The sequence below is a fragment of the Hemitrygon akajei genome, chromosome 8 (assembly GCF_048418815.1).
Source record: "Hemitrygon akajei chromosome 8, sHemAka1.3, whole genome shotgun sequence".
NCBI lineage: Eukaryota > Metazoa > Chordata > Chondrichthyes > Myliobatiformes > Dasyatidae > Hemitrygon > Hemitrygon akajei.
The window spans coordinates 104,056,975-104,084,489 of NC_133131.1; the positions used below are offsets into that span (position 1 = coordinate 104,056,975).

At 41.5% G+C, this 27,515-nt stretch overlaps 1 protein-coding gene across 8 annotated transcripts in view; it reads left to right on the plus strand.

The window, feature by feature from the left end:
- Positions 1 to 27,515, plus strand: part of vwc2 (von Willebrand factor C domain containing 2) — a 158,016-nt gene that overhangs the window by 70,168 nt on the left and 60,333 nt on the right. For all 8 annotated transcript variants that reach the window (XM_073054315.1, XM_073054313.1, XM_073054320.1 and 5 more), the window contains exon 3: positions 3,302 to 3,431. In XM_073054315.1, the coding sequence (XP_072910416.1) occupies positions 3,302 to 3,431 (130 nt within the window). The remainder of the gene's footprint in view (positions 1 to 3,301; positions 3,432 to 27,515) is intronic.

The window sequence follows — 27,515 nt, forward strand, 5'->3', positions numbered from 1 at the left end:
GATAGCAACATTCAGCTATGAGAGAAAATGTATTGGCTGGATTCATTTCTTTGGAGAGAAGGAGGTACCTGACAGAGGAACATGAAATTTTGAGGGGCATCAGTAGGTTAGTTCAGAGGAGTGGATAGGTTCAATGCAAACCGTTCTTTTCCCCTGATGTTGGAAGAGACTAGAACTAGAAGTCATGGTTAAGGGTGAAAGGTGAAATGTTTAAGGGGAACATGAGAGGCAATTCCTTCCCTCGCAGGGTGGTGAGAGTGCGTAACAAGCTACCAGCAGAAGTGGTGACTGTGGGTTCCATTGCAATGTTTAAGAGAAGTTTGGATAAGTACATGGATGGGAGGGATGTGGAGGGCTACTGTCCAGGTGCATATCATTTGGACTAGGTAGAATAGTTTGGCATGGACTAGATAGGTCAAAGGGTCTGTTTCTGTGCTGTAGCACTCTATGACTCTAATTTTGGAAGATCATAAATTTGGGCATTTTGCTCCTGTTTGAACTGTCAAAGTGGTCCAGTCATTACCAAACACCTGGTCTGTCCTGTACGTAAATCTTGTTTGCCGACATGATGAAGTCTTCACACTTTTTGAAGTGGTATACTTTGTCAACAGATGACACAATTTTATAAACAGGAGAAAGGCAACATAACATTATTTGCAATTAGGAATAAATCCCTGACTTCTAACCGGAAGACCACAATCTGTGTGGATTGGTAATAACATCTCTTCCTCGCTGACGATCAACAGAGATGTGTACTTAGCCCACTGCTCTACTATACCCATGACTGTGAGGTTAGGCATAGCTCAAACAACAGCTGTTGATCCATTGTTGGCAGAATCTCAGATGGAGAGGGGAGGGTGTACAGGAGCAAGGTACACCTGCTTGTTGAGTGGTGACACAGCAACAACCTTGCACTCAACAGCAGTAAGACCAAAGAGCTGATTGTGGACTTGAGAACGTGTAGGATGAGGGAACATGAACCAGTCCTCATAGAGGGATCAGAAGTGGAGAGAGTGAGCAATTTCAAGTTCCTGGGTGCCAATAACTTTGAGGATCTAACCTGGTCCCAACATACTGATGCAGCTATAAAGAAGGCAAGACAGCAGCTATATTTCATTAGGAGTTTGAAGAGATTTGGTTTGTAACCTAATACAGTCAAAAACTTCTACAGATGTACTATGGAGAGTATTCTGATAGGCTGCTACACCATCTGGCAAAGGGCGACTACTGCACAGGATCACAAGAAGCTACAGAAAATTGTAAAATTAGTCAGCTCAATTATGGATACTAGCTTCCTTGGTATCCAAAATATCCTCAAGGCTCAGAAAGACAATGGCCAGTATTTAGGACCTCCATTACCCATGACATGTCCTTTTCTCATGGTCGTTGTCAGGAATGAGGTACAGAAGCATGAAGGCACACACTTAGGAACGTGTTCTTCTCTACCATCCAATTCCTAAATGGACATTGAACCCATGAACATTACCTCACTTTTATTATTTCTGTTTTTGCAATATCTTTAGCTATTTAATATACGTACACATACTTACTGTAATTAATTTATTTTTAATATATATTTACCATTTTGTATTGAAGGGGTCGTGACTGTCACGTGACAGCACTCTCCATTAGCTGGTCACCACCGGCCAATCAATGCACACCCAGCCATTGGCCCCTTTAATTAGCCTTGTACTTGGCCTCAGGCAATTGGCCTTTGTAATCTGCTTAACTCTGCTGGCACCAAGCCATTGGCCTTCCTGTGAATTACCTGGGTGGGACCCTCCAGCCCTGCTGCATTATAAAGGGTGCCATGTGTGCTGGACCTTTTCTCTTTTTTTATGCAATCCCTGAGGGATTACCCTGCTTCACGGAAAGAACTGTAGCGGCACTGGGGAAACTGTTGGTGAGTTGTACATTGATTGGGTTGGGAGCATTGATAATTGTCCCTAGCAGCATAAGAACTGTACCTGCACAAAGTCCGGGGGCGGCTATCGTATTGACTTTTCCCTTGTTTGTTTGTGTGTGTGTGAAATTCCCACGTGATTTTCCCATGTTCGTTAGTAATTGTTCACGTTTTTTTTGCCGATCCGACTGCTGTAAATTGTGCATGTTGCTTCTGTTGCCATTTTCCCATGTTTGCCCATGTAAATAAAATCCTTTACTACCAAAGCTGCGTGTCCAGAGCCCTTGTCCTTGAGACCTATCGAATCTGTTTCCTCACTTACAACACATGCATTGCAATGTACCAGTGCCGCTAAGTTAATAAATTTCACAGCATATGCCAATGATATTAAACCTCATTATGATTCTGATTCTGACATAATGTGGCCCTGCCAATGGTGCTTATCTTCTCAGGATCAATTGAAAATATATTACCAGTTTGTAAAATGCAACATCATTTATTCAATCTAAATTTGTGATATCCAAGTCCAACTTTTTGTTTGCTGATGTTCGCCACTGATTCTAATAATGACTTGGGGAATTTCATTTACAATTCAATATATAAAACAGCACTGTTTTTTGTGTTAGTACTAATAATCAAATTATACTTGTAGTGATTTGTTTATTTTACTAATGACGTGGTTTATTTGTTAATACATTCTTCACATTTCTTTAATATGTTTTACCTACAATGATGATGTCTATAGGCAGGTTTTATTGAAAGAAGTTAGTTTACACACTTTAATATTCAAACAGTGATACTGGAATATTTAAGAGAGATCTTGATGTTGGCCTAGAGTAGTTAACCAATGTGTCTTGCTCTGGGTTAGCAGATATTCTGCTGACCCCAGCTCAAGTGACCCAGGTACCATTTGCCCAGAGTTTGTACCCTCTCTCAGGGTTTCTCCTGGGAGTTCCAGTCTCAATTCACGTCGTAATGATGCATAGCAGTTGACAAGCTAAGCCCAGTGTAGGTAGGTGGCAGAAACCCAGGCTGATGAGCATGTGAGAAAGTGTCCAAGGTATTAAGAGAATGGGACTAAAGCCATTGCTCTGTGAACTGGCGAGACTAAATGGACTGAATAATACCTTCTATGTCAGAAGAAAGTATGAAACAATATAATAAGGAACTGTTAGTGTGGACAGTCTGAAGTAAATCATACAACTTTAAACCAATGTTGTTCTTTCCATAGTTCTTCCTCTCTCAATGATACAACAGAGTGCACAGTGTGATAGAATAGACTGTTTGCAAAACAAACCCCACTGTTCCTCATCAATATGTTGTTTCCTGTGTCCATAAGTGCAAATACAATGAAGTGAGCCTTGTCCTTTCACTGCTGAAATGGTGTTTCCATTTTAGGTTTCTCCCTGCGAGAAATGTCGCTGTGAACCCAATGGCGATGTGCACTGTTCCGTAGCAGAATGTGCTCAGATTGAATGTGTGGATCCGGTATATGAGCCAGATCAGTGCTGCCCTGTCTGCAAAGATGGTATGTGCTTTCTCAAAATAACTCCTTCTATTTGCTTTAGTCTTAAGTGTTCATGAGTGTCATTGGTACAACTAATTTTTAAGGAAATTGTTTGCTAATTGGTGATGTTTTATCATACATACATACAACTGATGATATATTCATTATGATTTGGGCATTTCAAAATACAATCAGAAGTCAACTTTTTGAGGAATGTCCACATTCCCATTATTCAAATTTAATGTCATGTATAAAGTTGAATGGTCAGTTATGAATTAACCATGTCATTTTTGTCAGCTTATTTTAGCTGAAGTTTTAGATAAGCTGCCTCATTGGCGTGCATGCTCTTTGAAAGGCAGAGACATCAGTTTGTCAGACCGTATAATTCAGGTCCAATTGCCAAATGGATTTATTGCAAGTAGCAAAATATAAACGTAGCAGAACATGGCTGTTTTGCCAGACAACTGATTTTGCGAAGAAAGAAAACCTCTTTAGACCATTAAAATAGCTTTTAAGAAGCTTTAATCTAATCTTTCGATGAAGGTCAAGCATTTTCTTACCAACATGGTTAAAAAAAAAACGTGGTTAAACTTTTTAATTTGTTAGGGGTTTGAGTAATCCTGGTAACACCAATATTAATTACCAAAGCTTAATGGCTGCTGAAAGGTTGTTGATGAGCTCTGTTAGTGATCCAATTTCTTGAATCGCTGCCACCAATGTGGTGGAGGTACTCCCATGAAGCTGATGTTTACGATATTGCAGGATTTTGAATCAGAGGAAATGAAAGAAAGGTGATGTATCTCCAAATTGGAATGGTTAATTGCTGAAAGAATACTTCCTGTTCTCATAATTTTATATGGATTTGGAGAATCTGCATTCCTGTATTGGTAGTGTGTGGAGCAAATGACATTTTAATGTAATGAGTGACATGAATAACAGTGGGCTAGGTTACTCTGGCTCGTCTCAAGCTTCAGTGTTGTTGGAGCTATGCTCATTCAGGGAAATGCTGAATATTCCATGTCACTTCTGATTTGCACATTATAGGTGATGAAAAAGATTTTGAAGAGTCAGGTATTGCATTACCCACCAACGATGGTCAGCTCTTTCCACCAAGATTTTGGTGATGGAATGAAACGGAGTATCTGACAGACAAAGAGTTCTTGGGAGTCAATTATAATGTCCCAAACAACCCTGATCAAAGTAGTCATTTTTCCCCATTTGGCAGGTTTTTGCCATGATCCTTTTGCAATAAGTGAGTAATCAGTATTAATAACCTTTTTATTCAGAAGTGGATCAACAGCTAATTTTTGTTACCAGGAAATAATAAAATCTGTCTTTTTGCAAAGCCATTTGAAATATCTTAGTGAAACGGTGTCTTTTTTATGGTGATGCGTATAGACATTTAGCTCCACTCTGTGTGCAAATGCATAGTCTTTAATCAGACATCTTCAGTTGGTGGTAGTAATATGAAGGATGCTATTAATTATTTAATTGAACTATTAAGACTTCAGGTGTAATTGAAGATAATAATCAACCAGCTTTTACTAACACAGCTGTTAATAATACCTTATTTTCTGTAGAATCTCATCACATAAATCATTACTGTCCTGTACATTGTTATAATTAAAAAGATTTTTAACTTTATTTCAAGTCTGTGCTTTGAGAGTAATATAGTTGAGTAGAAGTATTCTGAAATTATTAGCACTCCATGATGAAAATCCTGAATAAGTCTGGCATGATTTATATCCGCATTCATGGGCTGCTGTAAAGTTCTCTTCTGTTCATTTCAGATAAACATTATCCACTAGGCAAAAAGCACTTGACTAGAAATGGAATTGTTGTCTGGAAAAGCATGCTAATCGACTGGTGAGCAAAAGGCAAGCCATCAAGTCCCATAGAACATATGGCCAAAGGCATTCTATACTATTGCATAGACCCGAAATGATCAAAAGACTCTCGTCCTCCTGTAAACCTGGGTTGCAGTTGCCGGGGAATGGACAGCAGACTGGTGATTCAGAGGTTGATGAAGACATCTGGGAGAACTCACAAGCTCTTTGAAATAGTGCCTCATAGTTACTTGCAACTACCCAAGAGGGCAGATGAGCCTTCAGTTTCTTTTATCCGCAACTTCAACAATATGCTATTAATACTTTACTTCACAAGAGTTTCAGAACAGATTTCGTGTTCGAGTCTCTAGGGTGGCACTTGAATCCACAACCTTCTGGCTCAAAGATGAGATTGGTTTTATTGTGTAAATCCCAGGTTTTAGCTGGCTTTCTCAATTCTCTGAACAATATTTCAAAGACAGTTCCTTAAATACAAATGTATCATCATTAAGTTCAAAATGAGATGTTAATGAAAATTGAAAATTGTTTCACATTTAATCTCATGCCACAGCTAAACATAGAAATAGAAACATGAGAAGGTATGAAAAGCACAGGACCAGGCTTTTCAGCCCGCTGACCACGATGTCAGATTATACTAATCCGATTTGCCTGCACATCCCTGTGTTCCCAACCCATTCCTGTGACTCTCTCACTGCCACTTAAACATTGCCATTGAATCTGTTTCCATCATATCCCCTGGCAGTATTATGCTCCAGGCACTCTGTGTAAAAATCCTGCCTTGCACATCTTTAAACATTTTAGTTGCAGCTGTAAATTTCCTATTTATAAATCTAAATGCAGCACAAAACCGAATGTTTCAACTTTCACAAAATTCAAGCGCATTTCCTACCTACCCTGACGGGGTATCTATCTGTTTGAATTACCCCCTTCACACATGTATGAGGCAGAGCTTTATTGTGCAATCTTCACAGGTCCCTGTGTGGTGAAATGTCTCTGGATCTCCACAGCTTATTGGTAAACTGTTGACTTCTTCAAAAACCACTCCTGCCTTATCCTATTCAATCCAGTGATTGCACTGATTTGTTAGATTTTAGTCTGCATTTTCCTTATTGTGATGGCTGCCCAGACATGACTCATGGCCTGTCTCTTGGGTCAGAGTTATTACTTAAGGCAGGATTTCTGTAAACAAGAAAGCACCTATCAATGACCCAGAGGGAGCACAAGCAGTTGTTGAAGTAGATTTGCTGCTGCAATACTTAGGAGGCAAAAGGCATAACAGGATCAAAAGAGCATTGGACAGAAAGCTGATTGAACTGTCAGTCAAGATTAAGGCCTCTGCAAGCGGATGTCTAGAGGGGTTTTCCACGTGTAGCTTTATGAACCGTTTTCACAGTTACAGTGGATCTACCAGTTTGATCGTCCCAAGAAGGCAGAGATGGGGGAAGAGGGGGAATTCACATAGTACTGGGGCATGGGGGTTGGGAAGAGGACAATGACTAACCTAAATGAGAACCATAGGGTGCGAGGGAGAGTATTGATGAGCAGAGGAAAAGGGCAAAGGAGGTCACCAGGATGTTGCCTGAGATGGTTCATTCCAGCTATGGGGAGGTACTGGAGAGGTTTAGATCTGTTTTTCCTGGGATGGGTGAGGTTAAGCCAGGACTTGATAGATACTTAAAACTGTGAGGCGTATAGAAAGAGTAGATCATGGGAGGGTTTTTAACCGTATCAGAGGTAGATAAAACTAGAGTACATAGATTAGTAGGATCTGAGGGGAGTTTTTTTCACTCAGAGCTGTGCGTATCTGGAATATACTATTGGAGAGAGTTATGGAAGCAGAGTCTCTCACAGCACTTAAGAGTTTCATTTTTTTTATTTACAGATACTGTGCAGAACAGGCCCTTCTGGCCCACTGAGCCCCACCACCCAGCAACCCACCTAAATAACCCCAGCCTAACCGCAGGACAGTTTACCGTGACCTACTAACCAGTATGTCTTTGGAATGTGAGCATCCGGAGCAAACCCACACACTCACGTACAAACTCCTCACGGACAGCATCATAATTAAACTCCGAACTCCGACACCCCAGGCTGTGATAGCATCGTACTACCCATCATGCTACAATGACAGGAGGTGTCAAGATGAGCACTTGAATAGCCTTGGCATGGGGTGCTGGAGAAAGGGATTTGAAGGCGTGTTCAGTGGTCAGTATGGACTGGAGGGGCTGAATGGCCTGTTTCCATGTGTGAGTCCACTTGCAGCCACACAAATTCAGCCACAACTTTTTCCAGGGAGAGGGCAAGAAAATTTAAGTCAACACAAACAAAATGCTTGTGAACTCAGCAGGTCAGATAGCGTCTATGGAAATGAGCAAGCGGTTGACATTTTGGGCCGAGTCCCTCCTTTAGGACTGGAAAGGAAGGGGGAAGATGCCACAATAAAAAAGGGGGAGGGGAAGGAGGATTGCTAGGTGAAGCCAGGTGGCTGGGGAGTAAGGAATCTGATCGGAGAAGACCATGGGAGAAAGGAAAGGAGGGGCAGCTGGGAGAGTTGATAGGCAGGTGAGAAGAAGAGGTAAGAGACCAGAGTGAGGAATAGAAGATGATGGAAGGGGGAAGAAGCAAAATTATTTACCAGAAGAAAAATTGATGTTGATGCCATCAGGTTGGAGGCTACCCAGATGGAATATGAATTATTGCTCCTCTAAACTGGGAGGCCTGAAAATGGTGCAAAGAGATTGTGGCAAAACAAGTTCCCAGAAAGGATACATGGCTGTGGCAGCAAGTCTGAGTGAATACATAGCTGAAGAATTGGAGATCACAGAGGGGGAGCAGTGGGAGAGGATCTCTTCGAACTCCCATCAAAGAGAAGATTGAAATTTCTTCAGAGTAATATCATTCAAAGAGACTTTGCAGTGTCATCATAAAAATGAGAAATTCTGCAGATATGAGGAAATCTACAGATGCTGGAAATTCAAAAAAACATGGTGGAACACAGCAGGCCAGGTAGCATCTATAAGGAGAAGCACTGTCGACATTTCAGCCTGAGACCCTTTGTCAGGACTCCTGACGAATTCTGCAGATGCTGGAAATGCAAAGCAAACCCACAAAATGCTGGAGGAACTCAGCAGCATTTATGGAAATAGAAAAGCAGTCAATGTTTCAGACTGAGACCCTTCATTAGGACTGGAAAGGAATGGGGAAGACATCAAAATAAAAAGATGGGGGATGGGGAAGGAGAACTACCTGGCAGGTGATAGGTGAAACCAGATGCGGGGGGGGGGGGGGGAGTGGGTGAGTTGGGAGGGGTGGGATGAAGTGTTTAGAAGGTGGTGTTTAAGTGGTTTGTGGTACGACCCAAGATATTGCAGAAATTGCATTAGCATGGTCCTGAATTGTTTACATGCCCTGCCCAGGTTACAGCAGGGTTCTATTTCAGTGAATTGTTCATATCCCAGTCAGTTCACAAGTGAGAAATGCAGCTTAGAACCAAGTTCACAGATGTCAGAGATGCCTCTAGTCTGCAGGAGTTGACAAATCCATCCCACTGGTCTGTCAAATGCTCATTCATGTGCATAGGCTGCACTTACAATCCGCGGTCACCTAGGTACCTCTTCTATTCCATCCACTTCAACGTTCAACATGTACGTTAAGAGATGCTCTTCTGCAGACCACTGTTGTCGCTTTCCTTTCAACTAACACTCTAATCTCTCTCATTAACAAGGTATTTTCACTCACAAAACTAGTGCTCACTGGATATTTTTGTTTTTCACACCATTCTCGATAAACTTTAGAGACTGTTGTGTGTGAAAATCCCAGGGGATCAGCAACTTTTGTGATAATCAACCCCCCCCCCCCCCCCCCCCGGGGTCCGGTACCAACAATCATTCCGCAGTCGAAGTCACTTAGATCACATTTCTTCCCCATTCTGATGTTTGGTCTAAGCCTCTTGACCATGTCTACACACTTTTATGCACTGAGTTGCTGCCATATGATTGGCTGATCAGACATATACAAGTATTAACGACCAGGTGTACCTAATAAAGAGGCTGGTCACCTAGGTACCTCTTCTATTCCATCACTTCAACGTTCAACATGTACGTTAAGAATCCCTCACATGCCTCCTTGCAAACTGTAGCCAAGATTACATGTGAGACTTTTCAACACTGGCTTTCTCTTTGCCACTCTTCCAAAGCTGTGACTGGTGAAGCACCTGGGCAACAATTGTATTCACAGTCTTTCCCATCTCAGCCACTGAAGCTTGTAACTCCTCCAGAGTTGTTATAGATCTCTTGGTGGCCTCCCTCACTAGTCCCCTCTTTGCACAGTCACTCAGTTTTTGAGGACAGCCTGCTCTAGGCAGATTTACAGCAGTACCATATTCTTTCCATTCTTTGATGATTGACTTAACTGTACTCCAAGAGATGTTCAGTGACTTGGAAATTTTCTTGTATTCATCTCCTAACTTGTGCTTTTTAAAACCTTTTTTTGAGTTGCTGAGTGTTCTTTTGTCGTCTTGGTGTAGTTTTTGCCAGGCTACTGACTCATCAACAGATGGACCTTCCAGATGTAGGTGTAGTTTCACTACCATCAGTTAAAATGCCTCAACTGCACACAGGTCTCCCAGAAACAGATCTGTCTAATTATGTGACTACTAAAACCAATTGGGTGCTCCAGTGATGATTTGGTGTGTCATATTTAGGGGGGTGAATACTTATGTAATCAATTATTTTATGTTTATATTTGTAATTAATTTAGATCACTTTGTAGAAATCTCTTTTCACTTTGACAGGAAAGAGTCTCTTTCTTTTCATCAAAAAAACCAAATTAAATCTATTGTGATTCAATATTGTAAAACAATAAAACATGATAATTTTCCAAGGGCTGAATACTTTTTATAGGCACTGTACATAAGGTGGAGATAGGATGGGGAAATAGCACAGAAGAGGTTTTGAGAAACCATAGATCAGCTGTAATCATATTGAATGGTGGGACAGGCTTGAAGGAATTGGTGGCCTACTCCTGCTCCTGTATTCTTGTGATTTGAGGAAAGTACAGTTTCTTGAACCCTATTGGTGCAATCCAGAATTTTTAAACTGAATAACATCACCAGCTGGAAAGAAAGCAATGTTGAAGCATTGGTACCTTCTGACCATTCAAGTTACTAGAAATCTATCTAAACCCAGAGCCACCAATGTGAGGATCTTTGCAATGATCTCTCTAATAAGCCTGAACCTCCTTATGCAATGTGCTTTCACTAAAAGTAGGTGCCCTTTTTCAAGACCACTACAGCTCTGTCCTGGGCAATTTTAACTTTCTGCTGGTTTCTCTACATTTTCGCTGTTTCCATGCACCATCACTTTGAGGGAAGGAGAAATATTTTGCAGTTTTATACATATTTTCAGAATTTCCTTTGTTTGAATGCTGCCAAACTGGTAGAGTTCACTATGATCCAGCATACACCATTATAATATTTTAAATATCCAATGGAACTTCAGTTCAATGGATTTCTGATTACTGAATGCAGGCATCATAGATAAAGTTATCATTTATTACCATTCTTATGTGCTGAAAAATCATTGGTGAGACACTTTCTTATTGATCTCCAGTGCTTGTAGTGAAGGTACTCCCATAGCATAGCTACATCGGGAGTTCAGGATTTGTATCCAATCATTGAGGACAGCAAAACATTTCCATGTCAGGATAGTGTTTGTTAAGCAAGAGAACCTGCAAGTGATGTTGTTCCCAATTGGCTGCTACCGTTGAGCTCATGTCTCAAATGGGTAACACCAATAGTTGTAGATCCTGATCTTTGCCAGCTTTAAGGCAAATAAGCAGTGCGAATGTTGTTGGTTGTATCCTGATGACTTCAGCCAACTGCAACAACAAATATAATTCTTTGATCATGGTTGAGAGTGTGAGGAAAGGGATGGGAGATTAAGCAGTGTTGACAAACTCATAGTGAACAAGATCATTGGAAGGATATTTAAAATATTGATAAAAGATTTTTGTTTACAGTTTTGTATTTTAGGTTTAATAATGTTTGAATCAAAGACTTCATTATATTATGCAGGGTCATTTATCAAACATATTAACATATTATACTGTGCTTTCTTGCAGCTTTATTTCACTTATGGTATTGAATCTGAATTTCCTCAGGGGAGATAATATTATCTCTGTCTTCACTGCCTTTGAGATCATAGCTACCCAAGGTGAGGGAACTGGTAAGATGCAGAAATGCATCTACTCAGGTTATAGACAGTCTCTGATGTACATTTTAACAATTCTGGCTAAGTACAGAGTGCTAGAATGTTGTTTAACCACAAGACTATTGGAGCCAAAGCACTCTTTATCCTCATTCAGCATTAGATATTACAAGAAAGCAACTGGGAGGAAGAGATGTGGTGAATTTCTTTGTCCCTTAAAAGGTAATACCTGGGGAATTTTTACCCAGTTCCCTGCTTTCACCTGAAATCAGCACAATAGGACTAGGAATCATACCCATTATTCATTGATACAAAAACATGGAAAAATATGGCAGCTAAGTACAAAGGGAGAATGTGTCTGAATTACTGAAGTATAGTATGGACTCAATTCTTAATCTACTTTGATGGACACATCGTTAGAAGATCTCAATGTGAATTAGTGAATTAGGTTGTGAATAATTGCATCCTCTCCTCATCCCCTATTGCTCCATGGGAAAAACTCCAGAGTCTCTCATACCAACTGTCCATGCATCAGAGTTAGATCTTCATTCCAATGCTCTACAAGACTCCAGCAGGGTGTGGTATTCTCAAGAAGTCTCCTTCTCGAGGATGTGCCATAAAGTCTTTATGTAATCATCTGTAGAGGTAGCAAAGAATAACTTCAGCCTCTGTGTACCTGACAGCTGAGTTATCTTTTCCCTTTGCCTGACTGCACACTACTTAAACAGAGTGATGCTGTCTCTCAAGTGTTCTCTACTCTGTGTGAAGTGTCACTATCCAAGTTGGTGGCTGAGAATGTAAGATTGAGTAATAGCATACTCTCTACATTTCCCATTTCCCAGGCTGCTCTTATTTCCTTGTCTGACCAAAAGGAAATTATTGTCTAGTTATAAAGAGATAGCTATAGGAATAGTATAATTGGAAAAGTGTGTGAAATGTGAGAAATGCATTCTTACTGTATCTACAGTTTAAAATTAGATGAGATGGTGAGATGTGAGAAGGAATAGATTTGAGCATACCATCACCTTCAATTGTTTGCATAGCTTCAGCTATTATCTCTGGCTGCCACCCATGATATCCAGTGGTTGAGGTGTTAGATCTGTGCTAATCCCCTGATGAAGGGTCTCTGCCCAAAACGTCAACTATCTTTTCATTTCCATAGATGCTGCCTAACCTATTGAGTTCCTCCAGCACCGTGTGTGTGTGTGTGTGTATATATGTGTGTTGCTTTGGATTTCCAGCATCTGCAGGCTTTCTTGTGTTTATCATCCTCACAAAAAGATTTTTAAATCATCCTCAGCGGCAGGTGAGGTACCAGAGGATTGGAGGATGGCCAATGTTGTTCTGCTGTTTAAAAAAAGTCTCTAAACAGAAGTCAAGAAATGATAGGCTGGTGAGTCTGACATAAGTTATTGGAAAGTATTCTGAGGGTCCAGATATATAAGTATTTAGATTGACATGGACTTGCATCATACACGGGGGTATTCCCTTCAGTTACCTGATGAGGTAATGATAGCCTTTGGCCAGGAGCAGATGTCGTCAGGTGGTCCCCAACCTTTAGAGTGCTTCAGCCCTCAACCATTACACTCTCCAGTTGGCCAGTCAGCAGTGGTTGCCAAATCAATGCCCACCTGCTCATGACTTCCAGCACAACTCCTCTCGCCTGCTCCATATCCAACAAAAGGCTCTTACTGCTTCCTCCCCCATCAAGGAAGCAGCTTGGTTCTTGCTCTTTTCATCAAGGTCCAGCGCAGACAGCAACCTCCATGCCGACCTTGCTGGGAACCCACTGCAGCTGATCTCCATGGGGAATAGCCACATCGGCCATCCTTTGTCCCTGCACTCCTAAACAAAGGACTGGTACTTCAGGGTCTTCTCACGAGCTTCCTTGCATCGTTCCTCCCGTGGTACTGTCAGCTCCACCAGGATGATTTTCTTGTCTTCTGTGGATCACAGTACGATGTCTGGTCGAAGTGTGGTCTGCACCACCGCCGGGAACTGCAGCTTCCTCCCCACATTGGCCCTTGTCTCCCATGGTTTGGCAGTTTGTAGCAGACTGGATTTATATGGCTGGAGTGACCCTCACCTTGATAAAAATGACTGCTCTGCTTGCCTCTCTGCCAGCTTGTGTCTTTTTACACGTCTCCTGCTCCACTGTGTCAGCAAGGGACAGCAGGATCTTGTCGTGGCGCCACCTATACCGTCCTTATGTTAAAGCTGTTTTGCATCCTGACAGTCTGTGTGCCAGTGAACCCTGCTGACCACAAAGCTTGTTGTTAGGATCCTCTCTCATGTGTGCAACTGTGATGGTGTAGCGTACATGGACCACAGGAGGAAAGAAATGCAGAAAGGTTCCAGTCTCCAAAGTTCTGCCCAAGTGATCTTGAGCTTGGGAAGATCCCGTTTTATCCTGGTTCCCTTTGACCCCCCAACTCCACCACTTCCAATACTCGCCTTTCATCTTCATAGTTTCGTTTCTCTGAATAGACCGTTTCACCCCTATCTCTCACACTTGCAGACCCCATCATTGAAAGTTTGCAGAGCCAAGACCTTGCCGTCCCAGTGGTAGTGGTTGGTTGCCTCTCTGCCTGGAGGCCTGTGACTAGTCGAGTGCCGCAGGGATCGATGCTGGGTCCTTGTTGTTTGTCATCAATATCAATGATCTGGATGATAATGTGGTTAACTGGATGACACCAGTTAACCAGACATGATTTGTAGATCACACCAAAATTGTGAGTGTAGTGGACAGTAAGGAAGGCTATCAAGGCTTGCAGAGGGATCTACATCAGCTGGAAAAATGAGCTGAAAATGGCAGATGGAATTTAATGCAGACAAGTGCGAGGTTTTTGCACTTCAGTAGGACCAACCAGGTCTTACAGTGAACAGTAGGGTGCTGAGGAGTGCAGTAGAACAAAGGGATCTGGGAATGCAGGTTCTTAAAGTGGTATCACTGATAGATAGGGTCGTAAAGAAAGCTTTTGGCAGATTGGCTTTCATAAGTCATTGTATTGAGTGCAGGAGATGGGATGTTAGGTTGAAGTTGTACAAGATGTTGGTGAAGCCTCATTTGGAGAACTGTGCAGTTTTGGTCACCTGCCTCCAGGAAAGATGTAAACAAGGTTGAAAGAGTACAGAGAAAATTTACAAGATGTTGCTGAGTCTGGAGGACCTGAGTTATAAGGAAAGATTGAATAGGGTCAGACTTTATTCCTTAGAATGTAGAGAATTGAGATGAGATTTGATAAAGCTATACAAAATTATGAGCAGTATAGATAGGGTAAATGCAAGCAACATTTTCCATTGAGGTTGGGTGGAACTACAACTAGAGGTCATGGATAAGGGTGGAAGGTGAAAAGTTTAAGGGGCACATGAGGGGAAACTTCTTCACTCAGAGGGTCATGAGAGTCTGGAATGAGCTGCCAGCACAAGAGACACATGCAAGCTCAATTTCAACATTCAAAAGAAGTTTGGATGGGTACATGGATGGCAGAGGTATGGAGGGCTATGGTCCAAGTGCATGCCGATGGGCTGAAGGGCCTGTTTCTGTGCTGTACTTCTCTATGACTATACGTCTGCTATTGCTTACAGTATATCAGTGGTGGTAGGGAATGGAGGGAGAATTATCTTAGTGAATGCTCTGCAATTAACTCTGGCGAAGTTTGAATAGCTGGCAGTGTGTGCAAGTTAAGAGATATGGTCTGAAGCATTCAAGTGTACTTACCACCCTGTTGAGTTTTTGTAGGTTGCTTGGGAAACTGAAAGGTCTGAAGGTAGGTACATCACTTGGACCAACAGAGCCACCCCAGAACCAGAATCAGAATCAGGTTTATTATGTGATGTGAAATTTGTTAACTTAGCAGCAACAGGTCATTGCAATACATAAGCTAACAGAGGGAGAAAAATAATAATAAATAAAATAAAAGATAATAATAAACAAGTAAATCAATTACACGTATTGAATAGATTTTTTTAAATGTGCAAACAGAGAAATACTGTATATTTAATTAAAAAAAAAGGTAGTGTCCAAAGCTTCAATGTCCATTTAGGAATCGTATGGCAGAGGGGAAGAAGCTGTTCCTGAATCGCTGAGTGTGTGCTTTCAGTATCTGTATCTCCTACCTGATGGTAACAGTGAGAAAAGGGCATGCCTTGGGTGCTGGAGGTCCTTAATAACGGATGCTGCCTTTCTGAGACACCACTTCCTAAAGATGTCCTGGGTACTTTGTAGGCTAGTACCCAAAATGGAGCTGACCAGATTTACAACCTTTTGCAGCTTCTTTCGGTCCTGTGCAGTAGCCCCTCCATACCAGACAGTGATGCAGCCTGTCAGAATGCTCCCTATGGTACAACTCGAGAAATTTTTGAGTGTATTTGTTGACATGCCAAATCTCTTCAAACTCCTAATAAAGTATAGCCGCTGTCTTGCCTTCTTTATGACTACATCGATATGTTGGAACCAGGTTAGATCCTCTGATTTTGACACTGAGGAACTTGAAGCTGCTCTCTTTCTCCACTTCTGATCCCTCTGAGGATTGGTATGGGTTCCTTCATCTTGCCCTTCCTGAAGTCCACAATCAGCTCTTTTGTCTTACTGACGTTGAGTGCCAGGTTGTTGCTGCGGCACCACTCCACTAGTTGGCATATCTCACTCCTGTATGCCCTCACATCACCACCTGAGATTCTGCTAACAATGGTTGTATTGTCAGCAAATTTATAGATGGTATTTGAGCTATGCCTAGCCACACAGTCATGTGTATACAGAGAGTAGAGCAGTGGGCTAACCACACAGCCCTGAGGTGCACCAGTGTTGATCGTCAGTGAGGAGGATATGTTATCACCAATCCGCACAGACTGTCTTCCGGTTAGGAAGTCAAGGATCCAATTGCAGAGGGAGGTACAGAGGCCCAGGTTCTGCAACTTCTCAATCAGGTTTGTGGGAATGATGGTATTAAATGCACCCTCTCTGCCTACCTGCTTGTCCTTTCAATAAAATATTTATCCTTAGATGTTAAGCTCTCAACTATAATCTTCCCTTGGCACAATTCAGTGATACCCACAAAATCCTACTTGCCAATTTCTAACTGCTACAAGTTCATCTACCTTATTTCATATACTGTATGCATTTAAATATACCACCTTCAGTCCTGTATTCATCACCATTTTTAATTTTGTCCCCCTTTTACTTTGCATCTCATTCCACTGACTGCTATGTTGCCCTATCATCAGCCTCTCCTTGCTGGCAGTCTCACTATATTGCCTCTGTTTGTAAACCAACTGCCCCCTCAGCCTTATCACTCCAGTTCCCACCCCCCTGCCAAATTAGTTTAAACCCTCCCAAACAGCTCTTGCAAACTTGCCCACAAGGATATTGGCCCCCTCGGGTTTAGGTATAATCCGTCCCTTTTGTAAAGGTCATACCTTACCCAGAAGAGATCCTGATGTTCCAGAAATCTGAACCTCTGTACCTTGCACTGATTCCTCGGCCACACACTTATCTGCCTATGCCCTATTCTTACCCTCTCTGGCGTGTGGCACAGTCAGCAATCCAGAGATTACTACAGTAGCAGTCCTGCTTTTCAGCTTTGTACCTAGCTCCCTAAAATCTTCCTTCAGGACTTCCTTGCCTTTCTCTCTTATGTCATTGGTGCCAATATGTACCAAGACTTCTGGCTGCTCACTCTCCCCCTATAGAAAGCCTGAGTCTCCCGGAGGAGTCGAGTTAACATGTTCTCGGAGGAGCTGTAGCTCAGGGCACCTGGTGCAGATGTGGTTGGCTGGGAGGTTGTAGGTCTCCCAGAGTTCCCACATCATGCAGAAAGAATACAACACTGCGCCCACAGTCATTCTCACTGCTCTAACTGACAAGGAATGAAGAATAAAGAAGCAGAAATTTAACAGATACTTACCTCACTGAAGTCTGATCCCACCTGAGCCTGATGAGCCAAAGCCAGAGCTTCCCCACTCTAGAACTGGCCCACTCACACAATGGCCTCTCTGTTTGCACCTGCTTTATTTTTGTTCTCCCCTGCTAATGAATCCTGTGCACTAATTGGCTGCAGTTTAAACTCCAGAAACTTCTAAAGTGCTGTTTTTTAATTCTTCAAGCACTGTCCTGTGTGATGTCACCTCTTTTTCACTGACTGCAAGGAAAACATGATTGCCTCATTGTCATATCTCATCTCTAATGTATGCAGTTGCTCGAACTTGGTATCATATTATTCAGGCATCATTCTTGGAATCTTTCTAAAGCTATCTTCATTATCATTCTTGAGCTTACCCCACTATTTTTGTTAATATGTTGTATTTTCAGGCTCGTCCAGATGAACTCCTGCAGTAATATCCAGGAGCTGAGTTGGCTGATATCCAGTAACCTGTGTAAGGGATGACCCCAAGCATGGAGCACTTTTCCTTGATGTCCATTAAATTCATTTTTACCAGGGCTCCTAGATGCCATACTCTGTCAAAGAGTCAAAGGCAGTCCTTCTCCTCTGGAATGTGGAATCATGGCTGTGAGGAGTTCCGAGCTTCTAGGAAAACAGCAAGGCATGGAAATTTATGTTGACTCTCCCTTTCCTGCCACAAGCAATGTTCCAGTTCTCTGGCTTCAGGATGTAATGTATTCACTCCGATATCTTCTTGGAAAGGCATTGCTCCTCGTCGAGGTGCATATTGGAGAAATATTCTTAAACAATTTTAGTAGACGGACTCCTGCTGATGAAGTAATTTCTGGTTTAAGTAATTTCTACTTATGATGTATTGCATTTCTGCATATTGAAGGAAGAAATGCATCGTGGAGTGTGAAATTGATCATTACTGGCATCCTGAAAGCGCAATAGTAAGTCTGCAGTATATTTCTCATAACTCCAAAATTCCCCAATATCACCACTTTCTATAGCAGTTGATGTAAAATAGACTAGCTATTTCATTGTACATCCTTGTCCAATTTCACCCTCCCTCTACACTTGATAATACATTTTGCTAAGAAGCCATTGGAAACTGACTGCAAAAGGATTTTACTGAGAATTCCCAGCAGGATAAGTTATTCCTGAGACTTAGGAAAGAGGCTTTGAGTATTCTAAGATCTAAACCTGCCTGAAAAACAAAGTGCCCTTCAAAAGATTCCATGTATTTGATGATTGTTTTTATTTTCTATTTGTGACAGCGCATTAATGTTTTAAAAATGTTTACCTTGCTCTAACCAAAAGCTGTTGCCAGGTTCTTTGCATTTTCAACATACTATCTGATCAATTTCCTTAGTAATTTCAAATGCTTGACCTCTACGCTCAACTACACAGTCATAGAGAATAACTGAGCTCTATAAGTTTCTATTCAAAGCTCTATCACTTGCACTAACAATCATTCTAATCTACTGATCTTGCACTCTAACACACTAAGTAGTCGCAACACACAAAAGGATGAAAATCTAAAGGTTCTAGTAGTTCTATTCTACATGGAGCAGGAATCTGAATCTAATGATTTAGGTTCCCCTTAGTGCAGGGAGTAGATAATAAAGCAGATGTCAGTATCCAGGTTAAAGAGCCTACGATCGACTGAAACAACAAATAATTTTCAAGAGCTCCATGGCTCTATCATCGGTAGGCCTATAAACTATAAAGTCAATCACGTTCAATGATCAGCCCTGCGTTACTCGTTTCCTATTTAGAAACATAGAAAATGGGTGCAGGAGTAGGCCATTCAGTATGATCATGGCTGATCATCCAACTCAGAACCCTGTACCTGCTTTCTCTCCATACCCCCTGATCCCTTTAGCCACAAGGGCCATATCTAACTTCCTCTTAAATATAGCCAATGAACCGGCCTCAACTGTTTGCAGGGTCACTTATTGTCTGTTAATGCCATTCCCTTTCTTTCAGTAGAGGCACAAAAACAGTGTGCTGTCAGTTCTGCAAGCTCATAACCAATTAGTGACTATCTGTAACAATGACTCGTTAGAACCTCAAGTAATAAATTATTTTGTTATCAATGTTTTACTGAAACACATAGTACATCTGGTGATTGCTCATGAAAATTCATAATCAAGCCAGTGACATTAGGCATGGTTGAGAAAATTATTACATTGCTCTACTTCCATACCAAGGAATTCACTCTCAGAACCAGCTTCACTCCATCAGTCCAATGGGTCATCTTCATTTCAGGCAGACTGATTTTCAAGATTTAAAACCACCACGAGCCCATATTGCATGCTGGGAAGCACAGGAGGATTTTGCTGACTCTATATAAATGCCTTTCCTTATTCCTTCCTTAGTCCTGTCAAATGTGATAAATTTCTTTTCGGATTTACAGAACAACGTTCTACCATGTTTTCAATCGTGGAATGTAGATCATTAGCAAACTCTCAATGGGTCAAATGGCCTAATCCTGCTCCCGTGTCTTATGGTTCTATAACAGTTTGACAAGTTAAGTTCCGCTACCCTTGATTACAAATAGCTTACTGGTTGCTATGCTGTCCAATCTTTATGGCACCTTGGTATGCACAGATTGTTTCCCTTTGTAAACTGTCTACAGTGCTAAATGGAGGAATCAATCGTGAGCATCTTTATTTTGGAACATCCTGAAAACAAAAGGAAGGCTTTCATTTATATAGCGCCCACTTTAATAGATATGCTTTAATTCTAATGCCTTCGTTGTAATAAGAGTAGGAGCACTTCATAGCCAGTGGCGTATCTCAGATATGGCAGGTATGGCATGTACCCTGGGCACCTCTGAGCGGTTTCTATTAAAATCAGACAAGCCATCCTCGGATAGTGGGGAAAAAGCATTTTCTTCAGATGTATAATCTGTCTTTGATTATCGTGGGTGAGAAGCACTAGGATGGCCTTATTTCAGAGCATTGTGTAAGAAAACCATGAAGCGTTTCTTCATGAAGAAGGAAAGTGGAGCTGAAGGATGGAAGAGTCAAAAGTCTCTGAGGAAGCCAAGAAGTCGAGCAAGTTCTTCATGCCCTTCTTTGAAAAGCCCGCAACAAGTAATTCAACACGTTGCATGGAGTCGCCTGCACCTGCTACAAGTTTGTTAGAATCTACAGGTGGATCAAGTACAAATGCATCACAAGCCGAGGAGGAAGTCTAGTCAGATAAATCTGAGTATGACGAGATTAAGAGTGAATCTGCCACAGAGAATGTGAACATGACAGGAGGGGAAGACGATGGTGGTGGCGATGTTGAGTTTATTGACGAGATTTTACCTGAGGAGATTGAGCCTGATGACACTGAACCTAGTGAACTGGATGGTGTCAAAGAGCCGTGAACTGTCACACCAGAAGTGATTGAACAGCATGATATTGGATTTTCTGTATTTCGACAAGGATACTGGAAAAGCAATTCTGCCTGATGCGTTGAGAACAGAAATAATAAAGCTGGGTTGGAAGTATTTCCAGAACACTGAGGGGCCTTTCCTACCCACAAATAACCGATCAATGAACAAAACTTGGTTCAGGAGGAAATTGGGAAATGGTCGTGGTGAGGAAGTGACTTGCTCATGGCTGGTCTAATCCCCTTCTAAAATGCCCGCATTTTGTATCTGTTGTCTTCTCTATCTGTTGTCTTCTCTATCTGTTGTCTTCTCTATCTGTTGTCTTCTCTATCTGTTGTCAGACCATCAATCCTCATTAGAGCAGGAAAGTGGATTCAACCAATGGAAAGCACCTGAAAGGATTAGTGCTCATGAAAATGCCAAGAATCATCGGGAATGCTTCATACAGTGGAAAGAAATGGCAAGAAATTCAGCTGGAAACAAAGGAGTTATTGACACAGTATTTCAGTCACAGATTGAGAAGGAAAAACAGAAGTGGTGTGATATCTTGACGAGAATCCTTCACTGCATAAAATTCATTGCGACTCAGAACGTGGCTTTGCGAGGACACGGAGTCACTTCAGCTTTCCTTGGCTTCCTGAAACTACTGGCCATCTTTGACCCTATCATAAAAGAACACCTCATTCATTTGGAAAGTCATCCTGGATCCACGTCTTATCTTTCAGTGGGTGTCCAGAATGAGTTCATTCACATGATGGCATCCACTGTTCGCCAGAGTTTACTGAGAAGCATTCGTAAAGCCAGGTACTCTGGTCTTGTGTTCGACTCGACTCCTGATCAGGCACACCGTGAGCAGATGTCAGAAGTAGTAAGGTATGTGAAGTTAATTTTGAGAGGAAAACAGTCCGTGTTAGAGAGTCCTTCCTTGGTTTTACCCAGATAAGCCAGAAGGATGCTGAGAGCTTGGTTGAAGACATCTTGAAACAGCTAGAGAAGGATGAAATGGAGCTACAAGATTGTCGGTCACAGTACTATGACAACGCTGCTGTGATGGCTGGACACAGAAGTGGTGTTCAACAAAGAATAAGTGAGAAAAACAATCTGGGAGTGTTTGTGAATTGCAACAATCACTCACTCAACTTGGTGGGTGTACATGCAGCCAAGCAGGATACAGTGATGGTCACGTTTTTTGGAACCATCAAAACACTCTACATGTTTTTCTCTTGTTCAGCACAGCACTGGGGAAAACTCAAAAATACCATGCCTGTGGTTAAGTTGGAGTCAGAAACCAGGTGGAGTGCAAGGAAAGAAGCAGTAAACCTTGTCCACTAGTACCTTGAGATATTTCAAGTTCTCCAGGACGTGATAGACAATGAAAATGAGACAATGACAAATTCTCTGTCAAGAATGGAATATAGAAGTTGAAAGATGTCAGACGAAAGAAACGAATGGCTGATGAGAACTCGAGAGACGCTGGGTTAACAGCTGAGGGGGAAGTGGAAAGAGTCATGAAGGGAACACTGGACTGTTTTCACAGAGAAATGGATTAAAGGTTTGCTCATTTGCACAACACTGACGCCAAGTTTGGGTTCCTTCTCGATGTCGAGGGACTGTGTTACAGTGCCAGCAGTAACGACCTAAAGAAGAAATGCGAAAATTTGGGCAAATTGTACAGCTCTGATTTTGATGGACAGCAGCTATATGAATAAATTTTGGTTTGCAGAATGTTGCTATCAAGGCGGGTCAATGTGAAAATATCAAGACCTGAAGAGCTTCTTGAATTTATTGTTCAGTATGGAGATGAGAGCGTCTTCTCTAATCTTTGCATTGCTATTCAGATAATGCTAACCATTGCAGTTTCCATCACCAGCTGTGAGAGATCATTCAGCAAGTAAAAAGTAATACTTTAGTATTTGAGAGCCTCCATGGGTCAAGGCAGACTCTGTGATCTTGCTCTGCTGAGTGTAGAAAGAGAAGAAATTGAAAAACTGACTTTGATCACATCATAGACCAATTTGCTTCAGTGAAAGCAAGGAAGGTGCAGTTATAATTTTCATGTACTGCCATAATTTGTTAATTAAAAGATTAATGAGCTTGACTTGTATTTTGAGCTGATTATGGTAAAGTTATCTAAAAGATGAGTGTCAGATGTTTGGACGGGCACAATTTCAGTGCTTGCCATAGGCGCTGTTTTCCGCAGATACGCCCCTGTTCACAGCTGGATCCTACAAATAGGAATATAACAACTAAATAATCTATCCTAATATTGTGGTATAACAGAATAATATCAGTCTTCTCCATTGTATATGCAGAGCATCCCAGGTTAAGTCCCCAGGATTATGGACACACTCCACATACAATCCCATAACAAGCCCATAACATTGTGATGTTCAGAAGTACAACATATACAATATGTACTACATACACCTGTTCCTATAAACAGAACTTGTGTTTTCTCTCTCTCACTTTCAATAATTGTTCTTTGATATCAATCTTAGATACTTTTGATGCCAGTTACAGTATTGTGGGGGTATGTGGATCATATCGAGTGATTTTTGTGTCTATCCAACTTATGGACAAAACTGACTTACGGACGCCTGTAAAGGTGGTACCTGGTTGTGTCTGGGGGGAAGTCTGTGTATCTATAAGATCTGCGTGTACCGTGTTATTTGGCCTTTGATACATTGTTGTGCTAGACACAACTGTTCATGAGAGTTTATCGCTTTGAATCAAAAGCAGAATCGGTTATTATCACTGATATTTGATGTAGTGGAGTTGAGGTGAGGAGGGAACTGAGGTTTGTGGCAGCAATACAGTGCTAGTTGTAAAAAATACTATAAACTACCATAACAAATATAAATATAACGAACTAAATAAATAACAGAAGAGAAATAGCGAGTTAGTGCTCATTGGTTTATGGACCGTTAAGAAGCTGTTCTTAAAATGTCGAGTGTGGATCGTCAGGCTCCTGTACCTCTTCCCTGATGGTAGTAATGAAAAGGCATATCCTAGGTGTTGAGGGTCCTTAATGATGGATGCCATTTTCTTGATGCGCTGTATTTGAAGATGTACAGTAAGGGCATATTATTAGAACAACTACTATTCTCGTGTTTTTTTTCTCCCTCTGCACATTGGGTGTTTGATTTTTTTTATATATGGGTTCTTTAGGGTTTCTTTGTTTCGTGGTTGAACGTTAGGAAACAAATCTTAAGGTTATGTAATGTATAGATACCTTGATAATAAATGTACTTCATAGGGTTTTGGACTGAAATGTCAACCATTTATTCTTCTTGATAGATGCTGCCTGACCTGCTGAGTTACTTCAGCAATTTGTGTTGCTCTGGATTTCCAGCATCTGCAGAATTTCTTGTTTATTAAAACTTAGACTACTGTTATTTACCTCAGTAAGTAATACTAACAAATATCACAGTCACTATATTGACATCAGCTTTTGGATCTTGTGTTTAAAGGAGTGATTCAGTTCAGTCCAGTAATAGATGGGATCTCCAAGATCAGCAGAGATGATGGCAGGCAGTGGATGTGTTTCATATACTGGTGAAATGTGAATAGAAAACAGATTTGCCTCAATCACTTGCCCCATATATGCCTCAGGTTAAACAATATTCTTGAGGACACATTACACAACCATTAGCATTAAGAAGAAGTTAAGACCATTCCAGGTGTCAGGGCTGGAGGCAGATGAGATGCCAGTGAGGACCATCAACCCTGGACAAGATTTTATGCAACCGCACTGAGAAAACCCTAAAGAAACATTTTAATCTGGCACCCTCAGAGATTTTTGAGAGGTGCAGGTTCTAATCATGCAACTAGGGATCAGAGGAAATAGATTATAAGTAGTGGCCTGGATGAAAACATTGGCAAAACAGTCTAATGTCCAGATGTGGTGGGATCATTTGGTATGCAGACTGACAAGGGATAAAATTCATTTGAAAGCATCTGATGCACTGGACAGGAGCATGAGAGTTATGGGATCAGTATGGAGATGATATACAAAAATCCTGATTTTGATGTGATTCTGAAAGTGGGGAGTGAGCTCAGGAAATGTCCTCTTCTTCACTCCTGAATCCTCTGGCAACCTTAAGTGGATTTTATGGGAAAACCAAGATGGCTGCAGGTCATGTAGAAGACATGGATAACACTGGTGTCAGTGGAGTCAAAATACCTTTTTAAGTTGGCCTGCTACCACAATTGTCGCATGGTAGGCAATACTGCATGAGGTGGCAAGTCCCTGAATGAAATGCCTACAGTGAAGTTAGTTTAATTATAAGGGAGTGAAGCTATAGAACAGTCTTCAGAATCAGAATCAGGTTTATTATTAACTTAGCAGCAGCAGTTTAATGCAATACATCACCTAGCAGAGAAAAAAATAATAAATAAGTAAATCAATTACAGTATACATACAAAATGCTGGTAGAACACAGCAGGCCAGGCAGCATCTATAGTGAGAAGCGCTGTCACTATAGATGCTGCCTGGCCTGCTGTGTTCCACCAGCATTTTGTGTGTGTTGTTGTTTGAATTTCCAGCATCTGCAGATTTCCTCGTGTTTGCACAGTATACATATATTGAATAGATTTTTAAAAAGTACAAAAACAGAAATACTGTATTTTTTTTTTAATAGTGAGGTAGTGTCCAAAGATCCAATGTCCTTTTATGTATTGGATGGCAGAGGGAAAGAAGCTGTTCCTGAATTGCTGAGTGTGTGCCTTCAGGCTTCTGTACCTCCTACCTGATGGTAACTGAGAAAAGGGCATGTCCTGGGTACTGGACATCCTTAATAATGGACACTGCCTTTCTGAGACACCGCTCCATGAAGATGTCCTGGGTAATTTGTAGGCTAGTACCCAAGATGGAGCTGACTAGACTTAGAACCTTCTGCAGCTTCTTTCGGTCCTGTGCAGTATTCCCTCCATACCAGACAGTGATGCAGTATGTCAGAATGCTATCCACGGTACATCTCTAGAAGTTTTTGAGTGTATTTGTTGAATTGCCAAATCTCTTCAAACGGCTAATAAAGTATAGCCGCGGTCTTGCCTTCTTTATAATTACATCTATTTGGAAAGAGGTTAGATCCTCAGAGATCTTGACACTCAGGAACTTGAAATTGCTCACTCTCTCCAGTTCTGATCCCTCTGAGGATTGGTATGTTTTCCTTCGTCTTATACTTCCAGAAGTCCACAATCACTCTTTCATCTTACTGATGTTGAGTGTCAGGTTGTTGCTGCGACACCACTCCACTAGTTGGCATATCTCACTCCTGTACACCCTCTTGTCTCCATCTGAGATTCTACCAACAATGGTTGTATCGTAAGGAAATTCATAGAATGTATTTGAGCTGTGCCTAGCCACATAGTCATGAGTATATAGAGAGTAGAGTAGTGGGCTAAGCACACACCCCGAGGGTGATCGTCAGCGAAGAGGATATGTTATCACCAATCCACACAGATTGTGGTCTTCCAGTTAGGAAGTCAAGAATCCAGTTGCACAGGGAGGTACAGAGACCCAGGTTCTGCAACTTCTCAATCAAGATTGTGGGAATGATGGTATTAAATACTAAGCTGTAGTTGATGAACAGCATCCTGACATAGGTGTTTGTGTTGTACACGTGGTCTAAAGCCATGTGGAGAGCCATTGAGATTGCGTCTTCCATTGACCTATTGTGGTGATAGGCAAATTGCAATGGGTTCAGGTCCTTGCTGAGGCAAGAGTTCAGTCTAGTCATGACCAACCTCTCAAAGCATTTCATCACTGTAGATCTGAGTGCTACTGGGTGATAGTCAACAAGGCAGCCCACATTATTCTTCTTAGGCACTGGTATAATTGTTGCCTTTTTGAAGCAAGTGGGAATTTCTGCTGGTAGTAGTGAGAGATTAAGTTAGTTGATAGGGTGAAAAGAATGTTTCCATTATACTCATGGATGATGATGTGGATAGCACAAAAATTTATGTGGTTGATTGAGGAAGTAATGCTAAGTACATGCACTGATAGTGTGGCAAATCAACCAGTTATAACCAAGAAGTGTGTCTGAAATACCTTAACCTCCTGTTGTTGAGATGGTGCAAAATGTTGTCAGGCACCTATACATGAGAGACCCTCCTAGACATGGAAAGTGAACTAGTGGAGATGGATAGCTCTGGTCTTCTACCACAGTTAAGGACCAGGAACGTGCAATACTGTTCATTAGCATGTATTGGATTGAGTTACTTGCAATGAGGAACTGAAAAAATGGTCGCCTTGCTATTGAAGAGATCGAGCAGCCTTCCTACGCTTTGGAATTCATGATAGACCACCAGTCAGATATGCTTGAGAGACATCAGGAAGTCTCTAGCTCACAGACACTACAAGCCAAGGCTACAGGTATGGCTCCAACAACATAGCTAAAGAAAGCAATAATTTGATGGCTACAGTAGAAATATCTGGGACAGTGAAAGGAAGTATAATATAGCATAAAAGTGCAGTAGATACAAGCAACATCTCCATGATCGGGAGGTAGATTTTGGAAAGCTGCAAAAACAATGTTGTTTTCATGGGTGACTTGATCTTCCCTAATATTGATTAGCACCTCCTTAGTGCAAAGGTTTGTATTGGACAGAATTTGGTAGGTGTGTCCGTGAAGGATTTCTGACAGAATGTGGATAAATCAACAGAAGGAGAGGCCATACCAGATCTACTAATAGGTAATGAACCAGTTCAGATGACACAAGTGACCACAACTTCCTGACATTCACCAAAGCTCTTGACAGGGATAGGAGTGGATAAT